The sequence below is a fragment of the Bombus flavifrons genome, chromosome 10 (assembly GCF_040668555.2).
Source record: "Bombus flavifrons isolate JBK064 chromosome 10, iyBomFlav1_principal, whole genome shotgun sequence".
NCBI lineage: Eukaryota > Metazoa > Arthropoda > Insecta > Hymenoptera > Apidae > Bombus > Bombus flavifrons.
In genome coordinates, this window is record NC_138451.1 from 987,170 (window position 1) to 1,006,919 (window position 19,750).

The following is a 19,750-nucleotide window of genomic DNA, read 5'->3' on the forward strand; positions in this document are numbered from 1 at the left end:
TATTACTATGATACTACACCCGCGTACTACTAAGCAGCGTTCTGTTAGTTCGTTTGGAAGGGGTCCCAAAGCCAACATGGTGATAGTCTGAGTTCTTTGCACATTATTTTACGTAATAGATGTTTGCTTTTATCTTTCATGTGTTAATAGGTCACTTTCAACCTATGTTTCATTAAAGCGTCTGCTGATTGTGTATCCTTCTACATTCTGTATCTTATTCTTATTATACATGTCGGAGATGAAAGGACACTGGAGCCTTTCCTTTGGAATTTTGGGAAAACCTCTTAACACTTTAATCTAGTTTCTACCATAGCCGTAATTAAGCAACTGTCGTCATACAATCCGATTGTATTTGTTCGAGATTTGCGATAATGAGCTTGGGCTCGAGGCGACAACCAGTCACCGAACGTAGCCGCGGTCACAGGATGAACATTTTTACCTAATAGAGGTATAGAGTAATTGGATAGCTCTCCTCAAAAAGAAATAGTTGTAGCTGCACTCGACAGTAAACATTCCAACGGTTTCTGTCTCGTGGCTCGCCACACACAGACCCCATTCTTCAGGCAAGATGATTACCAGATGTCGATGCATCTTCACAGTACATGTTCAGATAGAGTGTCAGCCGACGTAACACTAGATCTTAATGATCTAATAGCTAACATTCAAACTTATTTGACTTATTGACTTTACAGCCAATCAGAATCAGTAACATTATATTACTATGTTACTGTACTACTATGCTAGTGTATTACTAGGCAGTGCTCTTGTGTTCCTACTGGCTAGTCATTACTGGAAGGGGTCCTGAAACCAATAAGGTGGTGGTTGTAGCTAGTAGTGGTAATACGCTACAGCTCGAGTTCCGCTGGTGAGGAGAGGCCTGCATAAGTTCTGAAGCGGGCGTAAATGTCGCTCCTGGGGCACTGCTGTTTTTCCTGTAATTTAGATGCGCGGAAGAAAAATCGGACGCCGGTCGCCGGGATTTGAACCCGGGTTCCGAACATTCGTAACCTAAGGCACTAACTATTACGCTGCCGTCGTCGTTACGCGTACGCAGCGCGCCGTCGCCTCCTAGTTAATGTGGAGTGGTGGTATTTGTTGTCGAGTGCCGCCATACCAACATCGCGACAGTCTGCTTTCATTCCTCGTGTCGGCTATTATGCTTTACATATTTATTTGCATGAAAATTCTCGCGAGTGTTAATTATGTGCTAACAAAATAATTTTTCAAACATTTGGTGCTACGTTATTATCTCTGCCGGTGTTGTATGTTTCTTGCTCTGGTCTTATGTGCTGTGTAGGATCCTCTATTTATTTTGATGAGTGTACTCTTCATTCTTGAGCTTATGAATTTTTGCAGTTCCAATTTCTTCTGGCATGCTCATTTTCATTTCTCTAACTTCTTGTGAATTTATATCTTTCTGTTTATTACACTGTTCATACTAGCGAGTACCTGCGTCATCCTATATGTGAGTAGGAGTCCATCGCGGCTTCTTCAAGCCTCCCAGGTTGAGAGGACCGCTTTCACTATTCGGTGTTCACTGTCCTCCTTGCACAACTGGATCCGCCACCGGTCCCACGCCTCGTCTTCCGCCACCCCCGAACGTTTTGAGTCGCGTATTCGGCCGCATCGCCCCCCGAGTCCAGTGCTTTTAGGCGTTTATATTTTCGCCTAAGCGCCAATGACTGGAACTCTAAGGGAGGAGATGCTGCCAGAACAATCGCCAACACATAGGATATCGTCCGGTATACCCCATTACAATTCTGATGGCAGTCACCCTATGCAGTTTTCTCAACGGAAGGATACTGCGATGACACGCACCCAGATCGCCAACCCATATCAGGGCCCTGTACAGTACTCGAGACCTGGCGATACCCTCATATATACGGCGTCCTGCGACTCCAACCCTGTCAATATTCGGCAGCAGACCGCACAAAGCGTTAACTGCTGCCGACACCTTGGGGACTAGAAGATCGAAGTGCTATCCAGACACCCATTGGCTGTCGATGATGAGATCCAGATACTTCATCCGGAACCCCACCTAGACGGCTTCTCCAGCCATGCTTATGCTCAAACCGATGGAGAAGTCCCTGTCCTGTTCCTGTCCTAAAACCACATGTCTTCCAACTTTTCCGGAAAGATCCTAAAGCGCAGTCCGCGCATAACCCTCTCCGTGCAGAGCTCTGTGACTTCTCCGACACGTAATGTTTCGTGTCATCCGCGCCCTCCTGCCACGACCAGAGTGTCATCCGCGTAACACACCATCGCCGTGCCCGGAAGTAGCGGACAGCGCAGCAGCTTGTCGTACGCTTCCTTCACGGTGTACCCGATCCACTTGTCATTAAGGTAGGCCCGGAATAGACGAGCAAAATAGTACGGCACCTCGAAAAGCTTCAGGGCCATCACTATCCTGTCCCATGGCATGGTGTTGAACGCATTGACACCATCCGAAGATACGCCAATGCCACATTGTGCCGGGTAACCATGGCCTCTAAAACGGCTCGCAGGCATCTGACAGCGTCAACCCCTCCGAAATCCTTACTGCCTTTCGTGCCAACCCGGTACTCGTCCCGACATGTCGTCCTCCAGACAGCCAGCAATGACTCTCTTAAAGAGCTTGCCGACCTCGTTCAGTAGACATATCGGACGGTACGTGCATGGCGAGGTTATCGGTCGGCCCTCTTTACGGAGTAAAACCAGTCATCAGCTACGCCCGTGAATAGATTCCTTCCTTCAGACACCTCGTATAGAGGCGCCGAAGTTTGGAAGCCATAACCCTCATTATTTCCACCCAGACCCAGCCTGAGACTCCGTCCAGATCCGGCGCTACGTCGTGGAAGACCATTTTTCTGGTCACCCCCTGCAGCTCTTTCTTCGTGACTTGCCATGTATATGGGCTCCCACACGGATCGGACTTGACTGCTTCGACGAGGTCTAACCAGGCCCGGGTCTTAGCAATCTCGATCTCCCTGTGCAACGAGCACCACATCTCGCGATACATCTCGTGGCAGTGAGAGGTCTCTTCCTCGGTGCGAAGCCGTCTTCGGCGAACCCTCTGATACCGTCTTTGAGTCTTTTTTTTTTTTTTATTAACGTGGTGGAAATCCTCACGGACACCAGGTCGCTTCTGGGGAAAAGCGGCGTGGTAGTGCCGGACTCAAACCGACTAAAACCTCCACGATGACCGTCCCAGCTGCGATTGAGAGGGGCCCTGGAACCAGTGTAAGGATACACCGGACCCCCCACCGCACTCAATACATCCCCCAATGGAGCGATGTGCGGCCACGTCACACCGCGCCTCGACGCCGGAGTCGCCGTGCCAGGCAGTCCGGTTCCCCTACCGGGCTGCTTTGCGGCCCCGGGGCGCTGAGCTACCAGCGCCTAAGTTTGCACCCCGCCGGGGGACGCGGCGGACCTAGTGCGTCTCACCGAATCGCGTCCATGGCCTCTGCCACGCCCTCCCCGGTCAATCCTCTCAGGGTGAGAGTACCGCACCCTCATCCTCTCCACGGCCTCCTTTCGAAGCATGACTTGCTCACAAAAGGAGGTCACGGCCCTCCTCCTTCTCTCGTTTACCAACAATGCCTCGAGGATCGTCGGCGGCGAGAGATCCCAACCGATTTCCACGATGAGGTCGTGGCGCGGCCGCGCCCACGTCGGGCAGTATTCCAGCGTGTGCTGCGCCGAATCCACGCTCGCATCGCAGTGGTGGCAGCGCGCGGTCGCCTCCTTCCCGATTCGGTGTAGATACTCACCGAAGCAACCATGTCCGGTGAGCACCTGCGTCACCCTGTAGGTCAGGGGAGGCCCGCCGCCGTCCAACCAAACGTCCCAGTTTGGAAGGACGGCCCCGAGGTCCCTTATCACCGGCGCACCCACTCTCGTGTGGAGGCTGGCGCGCCATCTGTCGAGCAAAGCTCGCCGAGCCCGAACCCTGACGTCGGCGCCCACCGGGCCCGCCCCGCCCGACAGACCCCGAGTGTGGAGATAAATCTCACGACACCTCAGGGCTTGCAATTCGAACGGAGGAAGCCCGGCGGGCACCGCCGCTGCCGCCGCCGAAATGGTGCGGAAGCCCCTCACTACCCTGATGGCCACCGTCCTGTGCAGCCTCCTGACCACTAGGAGACTGCAACGGTTGGTCATCCGGTCCTCCGCCCAGATCGGAGCTCCATAGAGGAGCCTCGATCGCACCACGCCGGCGTACAGCCGGCGCACTCCGACGTCGGGCCCGCCCAGCCGAGGCAGCAGACGTCCTAAGGCATTCGCCGTCGCCTCAACAGACGGCGTCAGGCGCTCGAAGTGAGCGCCGAAGGTCCAGTGGCTGTAGAGAGTCAGGTCCAGATACTTCATGCTGGTTCCGACCCCGATCTCAGCCCCTTCCAACCTCAGGCGGTAACCCGCTGGAGGCGTCCCGTGATCGGCCTTGCGGCAAAACCACATTGCCTCGGACTTTTCAGGGGACACCCTCAGTCCCAATCCCTTGATTTCGGCGACCACGCAGGCCACCGCCAGCTCCGCCAGGCGGACGGTTCTACCCCATGCCGTGCCCCAGACCAGCACCAACGTTTCGTCGGCGTAGCACGCCAGTGCTGAGTTCGGAGGCATCGGCGTCCGAAGCACCGCGTCGTACGTGATGTTCCACAGCAACGGGCGCAACACCGAACCTTGCGGGACCCCGCGGTGTACAGCCCTCCCGGATATCCTGTCCCAGGGGATGCTGTTGAAGGCGTTGACCACGTCCAGCGACACGGCCAACGCCACGTAACCACACCGCTCGGCCCCCTCGTCATACATATCTAACAATATCGCCACCCAAATGCAAGATAATCATAATTCCAACACAAGTCAACGTCGTCATAATTAATCAAAAACCCTAATATGCAGCTATAAATTAAGTTAATTTACTGCATCGTACATATAATCCATATTAATTTTACTTTATGGACTATAATCAAATTATTAATTATCTCAAACTATTAATTATAACATAAACACTATGTATTATATGTATTATACATTTACATACACTGTGAATTATACATTTTTCCTATGTATTATATATATCGGAGATGGAAGGACAGCGGGATTTGCCGTCTGGAATGCTGGGAAACCCCCCAATACCCTAGTGCAGACTTTTTACGATAACTGCATTGTAAGCAATAAAGAGAAAAAAAAGAAATAAATAAAAAATAACTTTAATGTTCCTACCCGGCTTTATGACGATGTGTTCGGGTTCAAAGTGACATAGCAGGTCACTAGACGTAGCCACGGTCACGGGAGGGACGTTTACCTAACAGAAGTATGGAATGATTATATGGCTCTCCTTAAAAAAAAAAAAGATTGACCCGAGAAGTGGGGACAGGAATATATACGGGCAGTTTCATTTGGATAGAGAGTTACAGAAGAAGAGAGACAGATAGTTAGTTAGTCGTTGTACGAATTGCTGATTGAGTTACCCTAATCGTGTATTACGTTGATACTCGTCATCCCGTGAACCGTGAATTCGTTATCGAACCTGAATCCGTGGTCACTATCATCTCGACCATCCTATCGCCGCTATTACTCATAGCCTCTTGTAGTGTCCACATTTGTACCAATAAACCTTAGCTACATCCGCGATGGTAAAGTACGTAAAGGTTCGTCGAACGCCCCGAAAGTCCACCCTGACTCCGACATATATTATTATATATTATTTATTATATCATTTTATTATTTATTTTATTGTTCATTATTATTATGTGTGTGCACCAGTAAATTATCGTTCTTACGCTTCATACCATTTTAATAACATAATTCTCTAAATTACGCATTTACGAACATTCACAACTGAGTTCGGCTCTATGTTCTATATTTTCACTGGTAGTTAATTCACCATTACGAGTCGCCACTCATATATGTCTCTAGTTCATGGTCCTACCGGTACAGGACAAGATGGCGGCAACCCGGAACCAAGCTCGCGTTATGCAAAATTACGTACATCAACATGTACTCACGATTTTTCACGTCGGAACAGACGAGAACGAGGATCAACAGCAACAGCGAGAAACGACAACGGTAGACCAAGAATACCAAGGGTTAACACAACAACTGGACGACTACCTACAATACTATTCAGAGGAATTGCAGGAGAACGAATTCATCTAATTGATACCGAAGCAGGGATAAATTTGATCAAAGAAAATAAGTTACGTCGCGTGAGATGGTCCGTGCGACGTCCTTCATTGTCCGACCGTCAAGGCCATTTTAAATAAAGAAGGGTGTAATATATTTGAAAACGTTAATAATGAAGAGTATAGCGAAGCATTAGATCTACTGAAAAATAATATATTTGCAACTAAATTAGTATGCTACTCTCTTTAGAAGTAAATTTGACCAAAATGACTCTGAACGAAAGAGATTATTTCTTAATATGTGTTGAGGTAAATGTTAGATTGGTATGATCACTAGTATCTACATGCAAAGTTGGTACGTCCACTTACGACTCTGTTTATTTTTCCCGTTCGCCATGTGTTAATTATCTGAGTATCCGGTGTGTTGTAATGGCTGTACATGGTGGTGAAATACAGAGTATACAAAACTAATCTGTGTGAATCAATTAAATATCGAACCCCAAAACCTATTTAATAACAATATGCTTATGACATATTGTGATCTTAGTGATCAGACTAATCAGTGGAAAGTTTCTACAAAAACTGCAGTAAGTAGAAGTCTAAATTTAGAGAAATTTCGAAGACAATAATATATTTAAGAGCTTATGTGCTTTTCTTTCTTTGACTTTGCGTTAGGAACAAATTTATGATGAATTTTTTTCACAAGGAGATTTAGAAAAAAGTATGGGTAGTTCCCCCATAGAAATTATAGATAGAGAACGAGCATCCATACCAGACCTACAAGTTCAATTCATTACAAATATAGTCCTTCCACTTTTTATGTAAGTATATTTTAAAAGAAACTGTCTTTGTACAATATATGTATGTCGGACAGGAAAGAACACCGGAGCCTCTGGAATTCTGGATAATCCCGCAACATTGTAATCTAGAGTCTACTATAGCTGTAATTAAACAATTGTAGTTATTCAACCCAATTGTAATTGTCCGAGATTTGTGATAGTGAGCTTGGGCTCGAGGCGACGGTCAGTCGCCAACGTACCCGCGGTCAAGGGATGAACGCTTTGTCTAACAAACGTATGAAGTAATTCTATGGCTCTCCATAAAAGAAATATTTCTGGCGACAGGCGACAGTAAACATTCCAACGGTCTCTGTCCCGTGGCTCGTCACAAGCAGACCCTATTCTTCGAGTAAGATGATTGCCAGATGTCGATGCGTCTCCGCAGTACATGTTCGGCTAACCTGAGGGTCCGACATAAATCTTAAGATTTATCTAACTAAAGTCCTCCAAACAAACAGTCTTTGTCCCATCTACGAGAAGATAGAGGAGACCTATTTTCAACGAACGACGTCTCACACCAGCAACTTTTCGTCGAGGGTAGCTAGCATCTTTTTCTAACCGCCGATATGGAAATTGACCAATTAGCAGCAACGCCAATTTCCCTTACTTTCTGAACGAAGGCTATCCTCGACGTAATTTGAGCCGTAAATTGTCGGACACAGGATATATTGTATACGTTCAACTTTTAAAATAGCGACGACCAAGAGAATAGCGTAAATAATTTTTTCACGAATACGACCTAATGTTATCACAGGTAGGAGAGTGATGTAGCGGCACATGAATCATAGGACGAGGCGGATCGAGAGCGACTCATGTTGTTGTCGTGCCTCGGAATACGGACACTGCCTTGACGCACAAAACATATAGATAGGTAAACTCCCGATAAAACAAAGTCACCGTTATGGGCAACCGTCGATCTAAGATGAATTCAAATTTTCTGACTCCCCCCCGACCAGTATAAATAAACGGATGCGATCGCGGGCGACTCAGTATATACCGAGTAACACGATTTAGAGATTAATATCTACGAGTTATTATCCGAGTCGATCATATTCTAACTTTGCGAATACATTTGTACTAGCTTCTCTTAACGGTATTTATATTTATTCTTATTTATTTTATTTATTCTAAATATATTTGGCGGGTTGCAGCAGCAATTTGTCGTATTTTAAATTATTGATCCTCACACGATCCACTACATGATCGATAACTGAACTCTTTACGATTGCATCCGCTTAAACTGGTATAGTATCAACTGGTCGGGGGAGAGTCGGAAAATTCAAATTCGTCTTCATTCGACGGTAGCACGAAGCGGCGACATTGTTTTGCCCGAAGTTTATGTATTATTACATTATGTATGTCCTAACGATATTGATACTCCGAGGCAAAAAACAACAACATGATTTGAATTGTCCTCTAGCTCATGTACCGCTACATGTACTTTCAAGGGTCAAAACTGGCACAGTTCCGCTTGTGACACAAAAAGAAGATTATCGTGTCCCTTCCTTTAACACATTTTGCCATTAAAAGGCACTAATTTCTGTGACTTGTTTTATCTCTGTTATAAAAGTTTATATTTACAACTTTGTAGTTTTTATGCAAACGTAAAAGGTAAGTAAATATTAATAAATATCATAATAATATAATATAATACTATATAATAATATTAATAAATACTTCGCTATTTACTTATTTTATTTCCATTAAAGTATATTGTATTTCACATTACAGTACTTTCATTTTTATTTAGTGTAATAATAAACATATACGTTAATATTCATTGACATTAGTGTATTTGTAAACTTCACTGTAAATTTAATAAAATTGATAAGAACGGAATTGTTAAATGGGTATATATGTATAATTAAACTAGATTCTATCCTCAACGTTACTTCATTATTTTATTATTGTTTCATATAAATATTTTTTTTTTTTAAATAATTTACGTATGCTTCTAAGTTAATAGAAGTAAACACAATGTGTTTGTATTAATTGTTATATATGTCATAATTTCAACCACATGATTAAATTATGGTATGTATTATTAAAAATTAAAAGTATAGTTTAATGTATATATTAAATACTTATAAAGAATCTATTTGTAGATTTTAAATATGGGTAATAGATCAAAGGATCGGATTAAAGCAATGATTACCAAAGATATATTGAATATACATTATTATTGCTTGGATGTTAAAAAATTTATTAACGACCAGTTTGAAGATACTGTGGATTATTTACATAGTTTAATTGTTAAAATACCACAAACAGCCTCTGGCCCTTCAACTACAAGGACGCCAAAAGTTTTGAAGAAAAAAGGTTATCACAGTATAAAGACTATCCCAGAAAATGATATTATCAATATTGATAATACAGTATCAGGTTCTACTGCAATACATGATAAAACAGAAAATAAAGATATAAAAACTGGGGATGTGATAGAAACAATTGGCCGAACAAAAGGAGAGGCTTCAAGGAAAGCTGCAATTAATATTAAAAAGCAGCAGTCAATGTCACTTGTTGCAAAATTACGAAGGCCGTTATTTCTTGACGATGACAGCAATGTAAGTGTTTGTATCATATTATGATGAAATTTAATACGTTTAATCTTACCCCAAATCTTATGTTACTAATCAATTCTAACCTTTATATATAGTACCTAATAATGCTTGATATAGGTTAATTAATATGTTGAAATCTAATTGCTTAAATTGTACATTGTGTATATTATTACTATTATAACGTTGTTAAATATATTCTAAATTTTTAGAGGAAACGTGGAAGCCGATCTAAAAAAAAGGAAAGTGCTAGAAGTAGTTCAGATGAAAAAAACACACAAGGCCCTACAAAACATAGTAAAACAGAAAAGAATGTTTTAAGCGAAACAATTTCAAGAAGAGTCGCTGGTACTTCACAGATACATTCACAGGATCATCTTTTTATAAAAGAAGATGCAATACAGCCAGAAAAGATTGAACCATTAAAGTCTTCAATGACAACAAGAAATAGTAATATAAAGAGAACTTTTTCACAGAGTGAAAACACGGAGGGTAAATGTTCTAATATTATTGATGATACAGTAATTGCACCAACAGGAAATGATATTGAAGAACTTTCAATGTACGAGGATGCACTTGAGATATATACTCCTCTTATGAATTCCACGATGGACATCAATTCTACTTATACGCAGAAGATGATGAACGCTACCGTAATTTTAGAACCTTCCACCAATCCTAGATCTTTAGAACCTAGATCACCAATAAAATTAAACGAAACTGTAGTAATTAATAAAAACTTGGCTAGTAGTACAGGAAAAAATTTTGAACCTAAATTTACACCACGGTCGTCAATAACTTTCCAGGAGAAGATGCAGCAGCTAAAAGAAGCGATGACAAACAAAGAGTTTGATGAATTACTCACGGAAGATGAGTCATCCCCTGAAATGAAAAAGTCTAAAGCAAATATTAAGAAACAAGAAATGAAAAAACGACAAAAGCGGCAGAACAGATCTATGACATCGAGCGAAGATGCAATACTTAATACTCCAACAAAACCATTTTCGAAGGAAAAGAATACAATTACAGGATTCCAGGAAATAAGAAACACGTATAAATCGAATGCTCTATTCGATCCATATATCAAGGTATCCGTAAAAAAAAAAAAGAATTGAGGCATTTGAACAGGCAGACGTGAACACTCCAAAACTTGCTGTTGATATTCATGCACCAACTAGAATAACTCGAACAAAAACACGAGAACAAAACACTAGTTCTGCTGCACAAACAGAAGCTTCGGAAAATGCAAACATTGCAGAAAAAGCGATTGCTCATAAATTAGCACGAAAGTCGGTTGCAAAAGCCAAAAAAATTCTATTACCAAAAGAGAATAAGGATGTCGATGAAAGAAGAAAACAAGAAGAGCAACAGCGTTTACAACGTTTAAAAGCGAAAGCTGAAAGACGAAAAGAAGCCGAATTAAGAGCTCAACGACAAGCTGCAGGTGAAGTAATGAAAACTAAGCATCAGATGATTACATCACAGGTAACATTATAAACAATATCAAAGTATTCTTCTGTTATAAAAGCACATTACTCATTCAATATTTTAGCCACAATATGGCTCCAAACAGCAAGGTCCAACCACTTACGTTTTGGATGGTGAACTTGACGACGATGAATCAGGTGATGAATCTAGACCAAAGCATACAATTCCTCATTGGGCACAATGTAAGTATTGTTTTACTAAATGAGTTAATAAACATTAGAATGCATAGAGTACTCGAATTTTTATCAATTTTAGCGCACATGCGTGAAAATCAACTTGCGATGCAACGATACATTCCGGAGAAAGCAGTCTATAAATTCTTTGATAGCAGAAAGTGCACACCAGATTTAACTGAAATGTTTCAAAATATAGATAGGAGTAGATTACAACGCACGTCCAGTGCAATATGGAAGACACCACCGCATTATTTCATGATGGAGAACGAATGAAAGGTATAATTTGTTAAACTGAATGTTGTTGATTTCAAATTGTGCCCTAGAGCAAAAATACTTGTCATACCCTGCATATAAATATAGAAATGACGTTACATTGTAACTATCATTAAAATAGGTATGTGTTCTTAATATATCAATGAACGTAAGACTACACTTTTTATATTTTAGAATGATCATAGGCATATATTATTTTTATTATACCAATCAAATTTTACCACTTTTTCTTATTTATATGTATCTTCTTAAGAATTAATAAATAGAACAATTAATAAATAATTGTTTTGGTACGACTTTTTGATGAGAAGTAAATTTTATTAGATTTGACTTATTATCACTGTTGTGTAATAATTCGCGTGATACGCGTGATATAATTCGCACGATTAAATAGCACTGGTGATTTCGTCTCTTCGTGACACGAGAAGGGTCTGGTAAATGGGTCGACCGTGGACGTTCAATCTTGTAAAAGAACAAACAGCGGCACCGTATCGTCGAGCATTTTTCTCTCGGTCAACAGCCATCCATTTTATATTTAGAATGTTCGGTTGCGACGCTAAATTTTCGTTACACCACCGGTTGTTTTGTCTGAAATTCGCGTGACGTAAGTGCATTACACTCTCGCACCCGTCAGCCGTTCCTGCAACCACTTCGCGCGTTAACTCAATAATATTTCTTCTCTGCTACCTTGTTGCCGTCGCTGCTTGACAGATCTCATTTGCTGGACGACTGATCGATGAAAATTAAAACGGGACGCTGATTTACCGTATCGTTATTTTTGTGTCAGGTATTCTCTTTTTGCCGTTTCGGCGAATTATTTTCATTTCCAACTTTCCTAGTCTTATTCTTACGTCGACTCTTATATTTTAAGATCTAGTCTTGTACGTGCGCTGGGGAACGCTTTTATTTATTGATTCAACAAAAAATATAGTTGTAGGTGTTTTACATGCGAGTAAAAGTAACGAAGTACGTGTCACGTAAAATTGATACTTGATTTGTAAGAAAAAAGAGGCTGAGTCGTAACCCAACTATAAATTTTCTTTTATCAAACTTTATTATAAATTTTAGCTCTTACAAGAATAACACTGAACCCGAGAAAAGGCGTTGTACGAGAACAGCGACTAGGACAAGAACAAGAACTGCCCGAACTGGGTGAAGTCTCGGTTTATATACGTTTTGGTTTTAGGATGTTGAGGGGCTAGGTGTAGGTTATGATGTGGAAAAGTGTCCGAAGATCGGGGGTCGATATCCAATCTCTGATGTGGACTAAGGCGCGTCACAGCCTTGGTGTAGGCTATAATGATAAGGTGGTGATGTGTCCAAAGGAGCCCGAAGGGTTGCGGTCGATGTCTTATCACTGATGTAGGCTGAGATGTGATTACGGAGCGATGGAATTGGACTCTGACTGACTCGACTCGTACTTGTTCTTCTTCGTCGTGGTATATTATGCTTTTGCTATTCCAACCTGTGAAGGTTGGCTGGTTAAATTTCGATCACGATTAATAGGGATAATATGCGAAGTTTGACTAAATGCCGCAGTATCATGTGTTGAATCCTTTGTAGACTTCCCAACAGCCTGTGATATAGAATGAGTTAGTTGGTATTTGAGTAATGATTTTATAGTATTTTGTTGTTTCTTTATAGTTTGATTGTTATCTAGTTGCTCCTTTGATACTTGCATTTCTTTGTTTTGTTTAGCAACTTCTACAGCCTTTCCAGCATCTACAACTGGTTCTTTTTCAATGTATGTAATTTCTTCTTCAACCAGCACAACTGTGCTTTCTTCTATAGTTTGTGTTTTTGTGTCATTTAGTAAATTTTTCAATTCAATTTCCACAGTATCTGGAGCTTTAGATACCGAGTTACTATCATCTTCTTCATTTTAAACCCCCCAATCATCAAAGATATCCTGAATTACAATTCTTTTGTTAATTATGCGCATTTTATCTGCTTCACTTATAGATTTATTCCTTCCTTCTGTATTAGCAATATATACGACAATTTTATTATGAATAATTTTTTTTCTACATTAATTTTATGTGAACTATCAAAAGATTCAGTCTTGCCATTTCCATTTGTTGTTTCTTGTTCTACATTATATTTTGCATCAGTATTTCTACACTCTTCCATTGGCCTCTTCTTTAATATCAGTGCCTTCTTTAATACTTGCATTCTTTTCTTTAATATCAATGTCATCTGCAGTTTCTAGACCATTAATTACTCCTGATATAATAGGGGTTATAGAATCGTTTCCTGTCTTTGTATGATTTAGTACTTCCTTATTGTCTTTCTGGCTATGATTTTCAGAAACTTCTTGACATTGATCATCAATTTGTGTGTTCTTATTTATTATTTCTTGTTCTACTTCATTAATCGCAGTGTTCCTTATGATCTCTGTCTCACTACTTTCTTTACTTCCAAAAAAAAAATTTTTTTTTATTTAAATCTGTTACATCACATTTATTTACTACTAAAACATCTTGAATTATATTATCTGTACATTCCTCTGACTTATTTTCTTGATTCCTTTCTTTTTTTTTTTGGAATATCCTTCACATTCTTTACAATATCAGTCGTTGATTTTGATATTAATGAAGAAGATCCATCTACTTTTATCGATGATTCTATTTACTTTATTAATGTTACTGTGCACTTCATCTAATTGTTCCATGGTAAAACATCAGGATTGTTACAATTACTTAAGAAGTCATCGATTGTCCATTTAAATATTTACTACACTTTTCCATCAATGTAAGCCTTTATGGCAGTTTGACATTCTACAGAACAACAATGCTGTATCAGTTTATATCTTTTTTTCATCATGAAGTTTTATTATATCACCTAATTCTTCCTGATGTTTTTTCTTTTTTTTCTTTTTTCAGGATAAGAGTGTGTTTTCTATGTGAATCTTCTAATTCTTGGTGCGCCTCGCGTAAGCGATTATTAACATCTTTGGAAAGTTTTTGAACGTTTTCCTACGTAATATTTCAAATTCCTTTTAATTGACAAGGATCATTTTTTTCTTTTTTCAAAATCGAGTTTCGATTTATTAGTTTCTTCTTCATATTTATCTTTAAGATCACCCACTTTTTCCAAAACATTTTCAACAACTTTTTTATATTCACCCTTTAGTTTGTCTAGTTCACATTGAAGGGAAGATTATTTGTCCTTGTAGTTCAAGACCTACATTTTGTCGCTTTTGCAACTTTAGCTCCAGCTTATCACGTTCCTCCATTAAATTACTAACACATGAATTATGTTTGGCCTTTTCTTGTTCCAGCAAGTCAACTTCATATTTGTGACTTATGTTATTTTTTCTAATTTTATTGTTAGTTCTTCAATTTGTATTTCAAAAGATTGGACTCTTTTCACGTTTGTGTGTGTGTGTGTGTGTGTGTTTTTTTATCTGCCAATTCAGATTCAAGCGCTACTATTCTTTTCGAGTAATCCGCGATACGATTTCTAAGATCGCCTTTCATAGCCTTTTCTTGCTTTAATTTCGCGTTCGTTCTTCTCTGAAACTTCCAAAAGCTGAGAATGGAGGCACTTCACTTTATTTCTATGTCCTTTCGGTGTCGCGCCTTTACTTCTGTTTTCTTTTTATGTAACTCGTTGAGTTGCAATTCTAATTTTTGCACTTCCTCCTTCATGTCCTCTATGTGCTTCTCGAGCTCTTGTGTCGTCCTGTCTTTGTTGGAACATTCTACTTGAATATCAGCGAGTTGATGCTCGGGATCGTAATTCAATTTTTGGTCGCTAGCAGTAATAAGCCCACGTGACTTCACTTTTGAACTTGATCTTGTTTGGTCTTGATTGTGATTTCGTGGTGTTTGTGGTGTTCTAAAAGTAGTCGTCACATTGCTTGCATTTTCAGTGCACATTGATACACTGCACTCTGCACTGGCAATGCTTTTGTTGTCATGAAATCTCTTTAACTTTTCAGTAACAAAACCTTTTATCTTACTATCTAATTTTGGATTATGCGCCCCTGGTGGAGATACATTATGTGTTCTCTTTTCCTTTACTATACGCACGTTATCCTTCTGCTCTCACTTTTTCTATCATCTTGTGCTGTTGTTCTATATATTGTGTTCTTATGTTCTTCGCATATAAATCCTGTTCGAGTAGATAGATTTTATCTTTCAGTTGAGGTACATGTTTAATTCTTTGCCTGTGATTATGATGAACAACCTCAGCGTATTTCTTTTTTTATGGATTTCCTGATAATCTTTCAGAAGTCGCTCGTTATATTTGGAAAGCTTTTTCGCTTCGTCTTCAGCTGTTTCTTGACGGGATTTTCCTTCTTCAAGTTTTTCTGTATTCGTTTTCTCTAAACTTCTCCATTTATTCTGTTCTTCTTCGAGTAATTCATTACGTTTCGGTATCTGGCTATCCTTTTCTTAAAAACATTTAATTTTATCAAAGATTTCTCCTATTTTAAAACTTGCTTCATTTAAGGTAACTTTATGAATTTCCGATTGATGCTCTAACATTTGATTTGAGTCTTCTATTGCTGTTTCACGTTCCTTCAACTGTTCATTAAATTTGTTGTTTAGCATATCCACTCGAGAAATTTCGAGTTCTTGAGCATCGTTTCTTTTTCAGAAATTTGGCTTATTTTCTCTCGCCTGCTGCTACATGTTGCTGTTATTTTATCAACTTCTTTCTTTTTTTCCCTTTTTTTTCAGCAACATATCATTGACCGTATCTTTAGATTTTACTCTTTTAACCGTATGTTCTTCATCTAAATTTATTACATAGTCTTCACCTTCCATTCTTGTTTGTTTTGTCACTAACTCTAACATATGAGCTGCACGTCCTTGTGCTGAGTAGGTTTTTTTTTTAATCTTATCTGTCGTTTGATATTACCTTTAGGTGATGATAACTGAAGCAGGTATTTAAACACTGATCCATCATTTACTTTTCTGCACTTCATAAATTATTTTCAATAATAGGAGTTGAAATCTTTGATTCACTAGTAATGATTTTATTGGTTTCCTCAAATTCCTTAATATTATCTTTAGGGACTTTGATATTGTCGTTATCACAATCATTTGAAACAATTTTAGCTACTTCCCCATCTTCAGCTGTAGCATCATAACATTTCATCAAAGGAGAAATATCGTCCATTTTATTAATTTTAATAAAACATTGTTTTCTAGTACTATCCTTTTTTTCTTTTTTTTCCTTTTTTTTTTTTAACTTAAGATCTTGATTTAAGCTTTGTGTTTCACTATATGATTTATTATTATTAACTACTTCAACATTATTTTCAGTAGATTTTTTCGCGTGATTTTTATACTTATTTAAATAATTTAACATGTACAAATGTATCGTACATCAGATATACCATTTTTAATAAATTGTCGCATTTACTACAACTCGAGTTACCTTTAATATCCTGAATGAGTCGCATGATTGATCAATAAGCTATGAATAATTATACAAATTCAGTTTTTTCTCATCTATCTATCTGAATATTATAACAAATACTTTACATTGAATATTTTGTTAAAAACTGTAAGTTTTTCATAAACGCTTCAAAATTCACAGTCTATTGATCAATTCCTTTATCCCTTCTCTTTCTCCTCACTAAAACAGATAAATTCTTAATGTACTTTGTGGATTTTTTTTTTCATAAAGTAAATCACATTTATCATCTGATATATTTTTTGAAGTAATTTCTGTCTGTACATTTTCTTCTTTTCCCCTACTTCTTTTTCTCCTTCTAATGAATTCTTTTTATTCTGTACAATAGTTTTTGTACCTTCAATTTTGTTAAGTGCAATTCTTATTTTTGATAACTTACTTTTATTAGATAATTCTTGTGAATCTTCTACTACATCTTCCATATCATTTTGAGTGTGGCTCCTACCTTCAGTAAATTAATATTTTGAACAGTATCATTAATTTCAATAGCTCTTTCGGTATCAAGTAAATCGCCCTTATTATCTAATATTCTTTTTGAATTGACTTCTGTCTCTGCAGTTTCTTCTTTTGTATTTTCTTCGATTTTTCTTTGTTCTTCTAATCCACTCCTTTCATTTTGTAAGATTTTTCTCGTATCTTCATTTTTTTTAACTTCAACTTTACCCGATCTCCTAAGTCTGCCTCTATGTTTCGCTTCTCTCTTTGCATTATTAGCACCTTTGTTTTCTTCTTGTTGCTTTTTTCATCACAACTCTTCAATCTCCGACTACGTGATAAGGGACTATCGGATACCATATTTATAAGTAAACGAGATATTTTATTCCTAGTACGTTGGCTTAAATTCGCTTCATCAATTGCTGTTATTCTCGTTACTGCATTATCATTTTCTACAGTAACTTCTTTTTTCTCCAAGCTTTTGTTCAAACTATTAGAAACTAAACTATCCTGATAACTCCAACTAGTCGCTTCTTTAATAGTCTTCTGTATTCCTAACTTGATTTCGGCAATTGTTTTTCGTAGCAATTCGATTTCTTTATCGAGGAGTTGACCCTCTTCTTTTGCTTGTTTGGTCATAGTGTCTATGCGTCTTTGCATTAGCGAGTTTTCTTCTTGTTGTTTGTTTAACATTTCAATAATTAGTCTAAGTTCGTCTCTAACAGTGCATGCTTTATCTTTCGACATCATTTTAAATGTTTCTAATTCTTTATCTGAGTCTTGTTCAAGGCTAGATCGTCTGTCTCTATATGTAAAAAATGAATCCAGTGTTTACTTTGATTTGTTAGCTTCCGTAGATGCTTCCAATTCCAAAGGCCTTCTGGTTTCGTGGATTAAGAATTCGTTGTCGCGGATGACCATAGTCCCAAATAATTCTATCTTCCGTAGATGATGAATGTCTTTCGGTTTCCGAACGGACGAGAGTGCCGTTAACAATATCAGGCAGTTGGCGCCATATTGGGGTGATGGCTTCCTCTATTGTCACATAACGACCTGCTGAGATATAGTCACCTTGCAGTAAGTTCCGCCGTTAAACTTTTTGAATCTGATATTGCCAAGATAGGATGAAATCTTTTAAATAATGTACGATATGCCGGTGCTGGTATGGGCTGTAACTGACAAAACTGAGAGTTTCTATTTATGCTCATGTTAGTTGTTTAGCGTTACTTTGGTCACTGTACTGACTAAGGTTATGTAATTTACGGTAACTTTGGACATCAATAAGGTAAATGATTTTGACATTAAAACCAGTGGGTGATGATGGTGGTGTACTCAACGGGGTAGATTACTGATGCGTACGATGGTTAAAAAAAATGTGAAACAGCATTAGCCTCGACTGGTTTCGGCACAGTCGAACGATGCATAAAGGGCGTCGCAAGCTCGGTGGTGCGTCGAGTTTTTGGATCTCGTAGGTGGAGGGTAGCACTCACTTGGCACGGTAGGTCTCCTTAGCGCAAAAGCCAACGGTATCAACGTGAAGAACGCGTACTGGTCTGCCAGGCGGTCGCCATCCTGGTATGGGGGCCCAGTTACTCAAGGCAGGGTTATAGAATCATCAGCCTGGTGCCGATATGCGAATTGGTGGTGCCAACAATACGCTGTACGTACAAGTTACGATATGTAGTCTTATACGAGTATACGGAACGTGCCGCACCATCTGCGGATTATTGCTAGTCACGACAGTTAGGTATTCGAGTACCGAGTGACACCTGTGGAGCTGAGAGCGTACTACGGTCTATCGAGAGCCATATAACAAGCTGCATTGTTAAGAGTATTATTCTCTTCACTTTTTGTTATTGGCCTATCGCCCTGTTAGTTTCAGATTGGGAGAGTGAGTCCATTCCAATCACAAGGATTAATAGCATGGAATAAATTGGAATAGGAGGAATTTACTAAGCGAAAGTTCCCGACAAAATGGCTATTTGCCAAGTTTGGTTCTCGTCCATATCTGGACGCCATGTCGCTGTGCGGGTCGATGTGTCTCCAGGCGCGATGCTCGAGTTCCACTCGCAACCTCGAGTAGAGGTCGCCACATTACGGATCACTTGTTTGTTTACAAAAATAGAGGCTGCTCCAAGTAAGTTCCATTGTTGGGCTGTTACTTTGGAGATGTTTTTTGAGGATTTTCGAATTTTTCTCGCGGTTCAAACCTATTATAGATAATGCCTTATAATGGCAGCTATCTACTTGCCAAGTCGCGTTTCAGGAAAAAACCTGGAAGCACGGGTAATTACTTTGAACTCTGAGTCAGTTGGCCTGATATAGTCGGCTGCCCGAAAGTTCCATTATGATACTTCATTTATAAGGAGGGCAAGTATTGTTTTCTCTTAAATTTTTTGGTTGATTTGAAACATTGTCAAGCAACAAGACATAGTTTAATA

At 39.5% G+C, this 19,750-nt stretch overlaps 1 protein-coding gene, 1 long non-coding RNA gene and 1 pseudogene across 2 annotated transcripts; 1 reads left to right on the forward strand and 2 right to left on the reverse strand.

Annotated features, from left to right (window-relative positions):
* Nucleotides 1-9,022: 9,022 nt before the first annotated feature.
* Nucleotides 9,023-10,622, forward strand: LOC138184347 (uncharacterized). Its single transcript, XM_069122233.1, has 3 exons — nucleotides 9,023-9,513; nucleotides 9,720-9,841; nucleotides 9,893-10,622. Exons 1-3 carry the CDS (start codon nucleotides 9,064-9,066, stop codon nucleotides 10,620-10,622), a joined length of 1,302 nt encoding a protein of 433 aa, XP_068978334.1. The 5' UTR covers nucleotides 9,023-9,063.
* A 3,625-nt stretch (nucleotides 10,623-14,247) lies between these two features.
* On the reverse strand, nucleotides 14,248-15,509 carry LOC138184348 (chromosome partition protein Smc-like; annotated as a pseudogene).
* A 135-nt stretch (nucleotides 15,510-15,644) lies between these two features.
* Nucleotides 15,645-17,014, reverse strand: LOC138183829 (uncharacterized). Its single transcript, XR_011174185.1, has 2 exons — nucleotides 16,610-17,014; nucleotides 15,645-16,106 (listed from the first exon to the last, which is right to left on the reverse strand). It is a non-coding gene; the product is annotated as an uncharacterized LOC138183829 (long non-coding RNA).
* Between the last annotated feature and the right edge of the window lie 2,736 nt (nucleotides 17,015-19,750).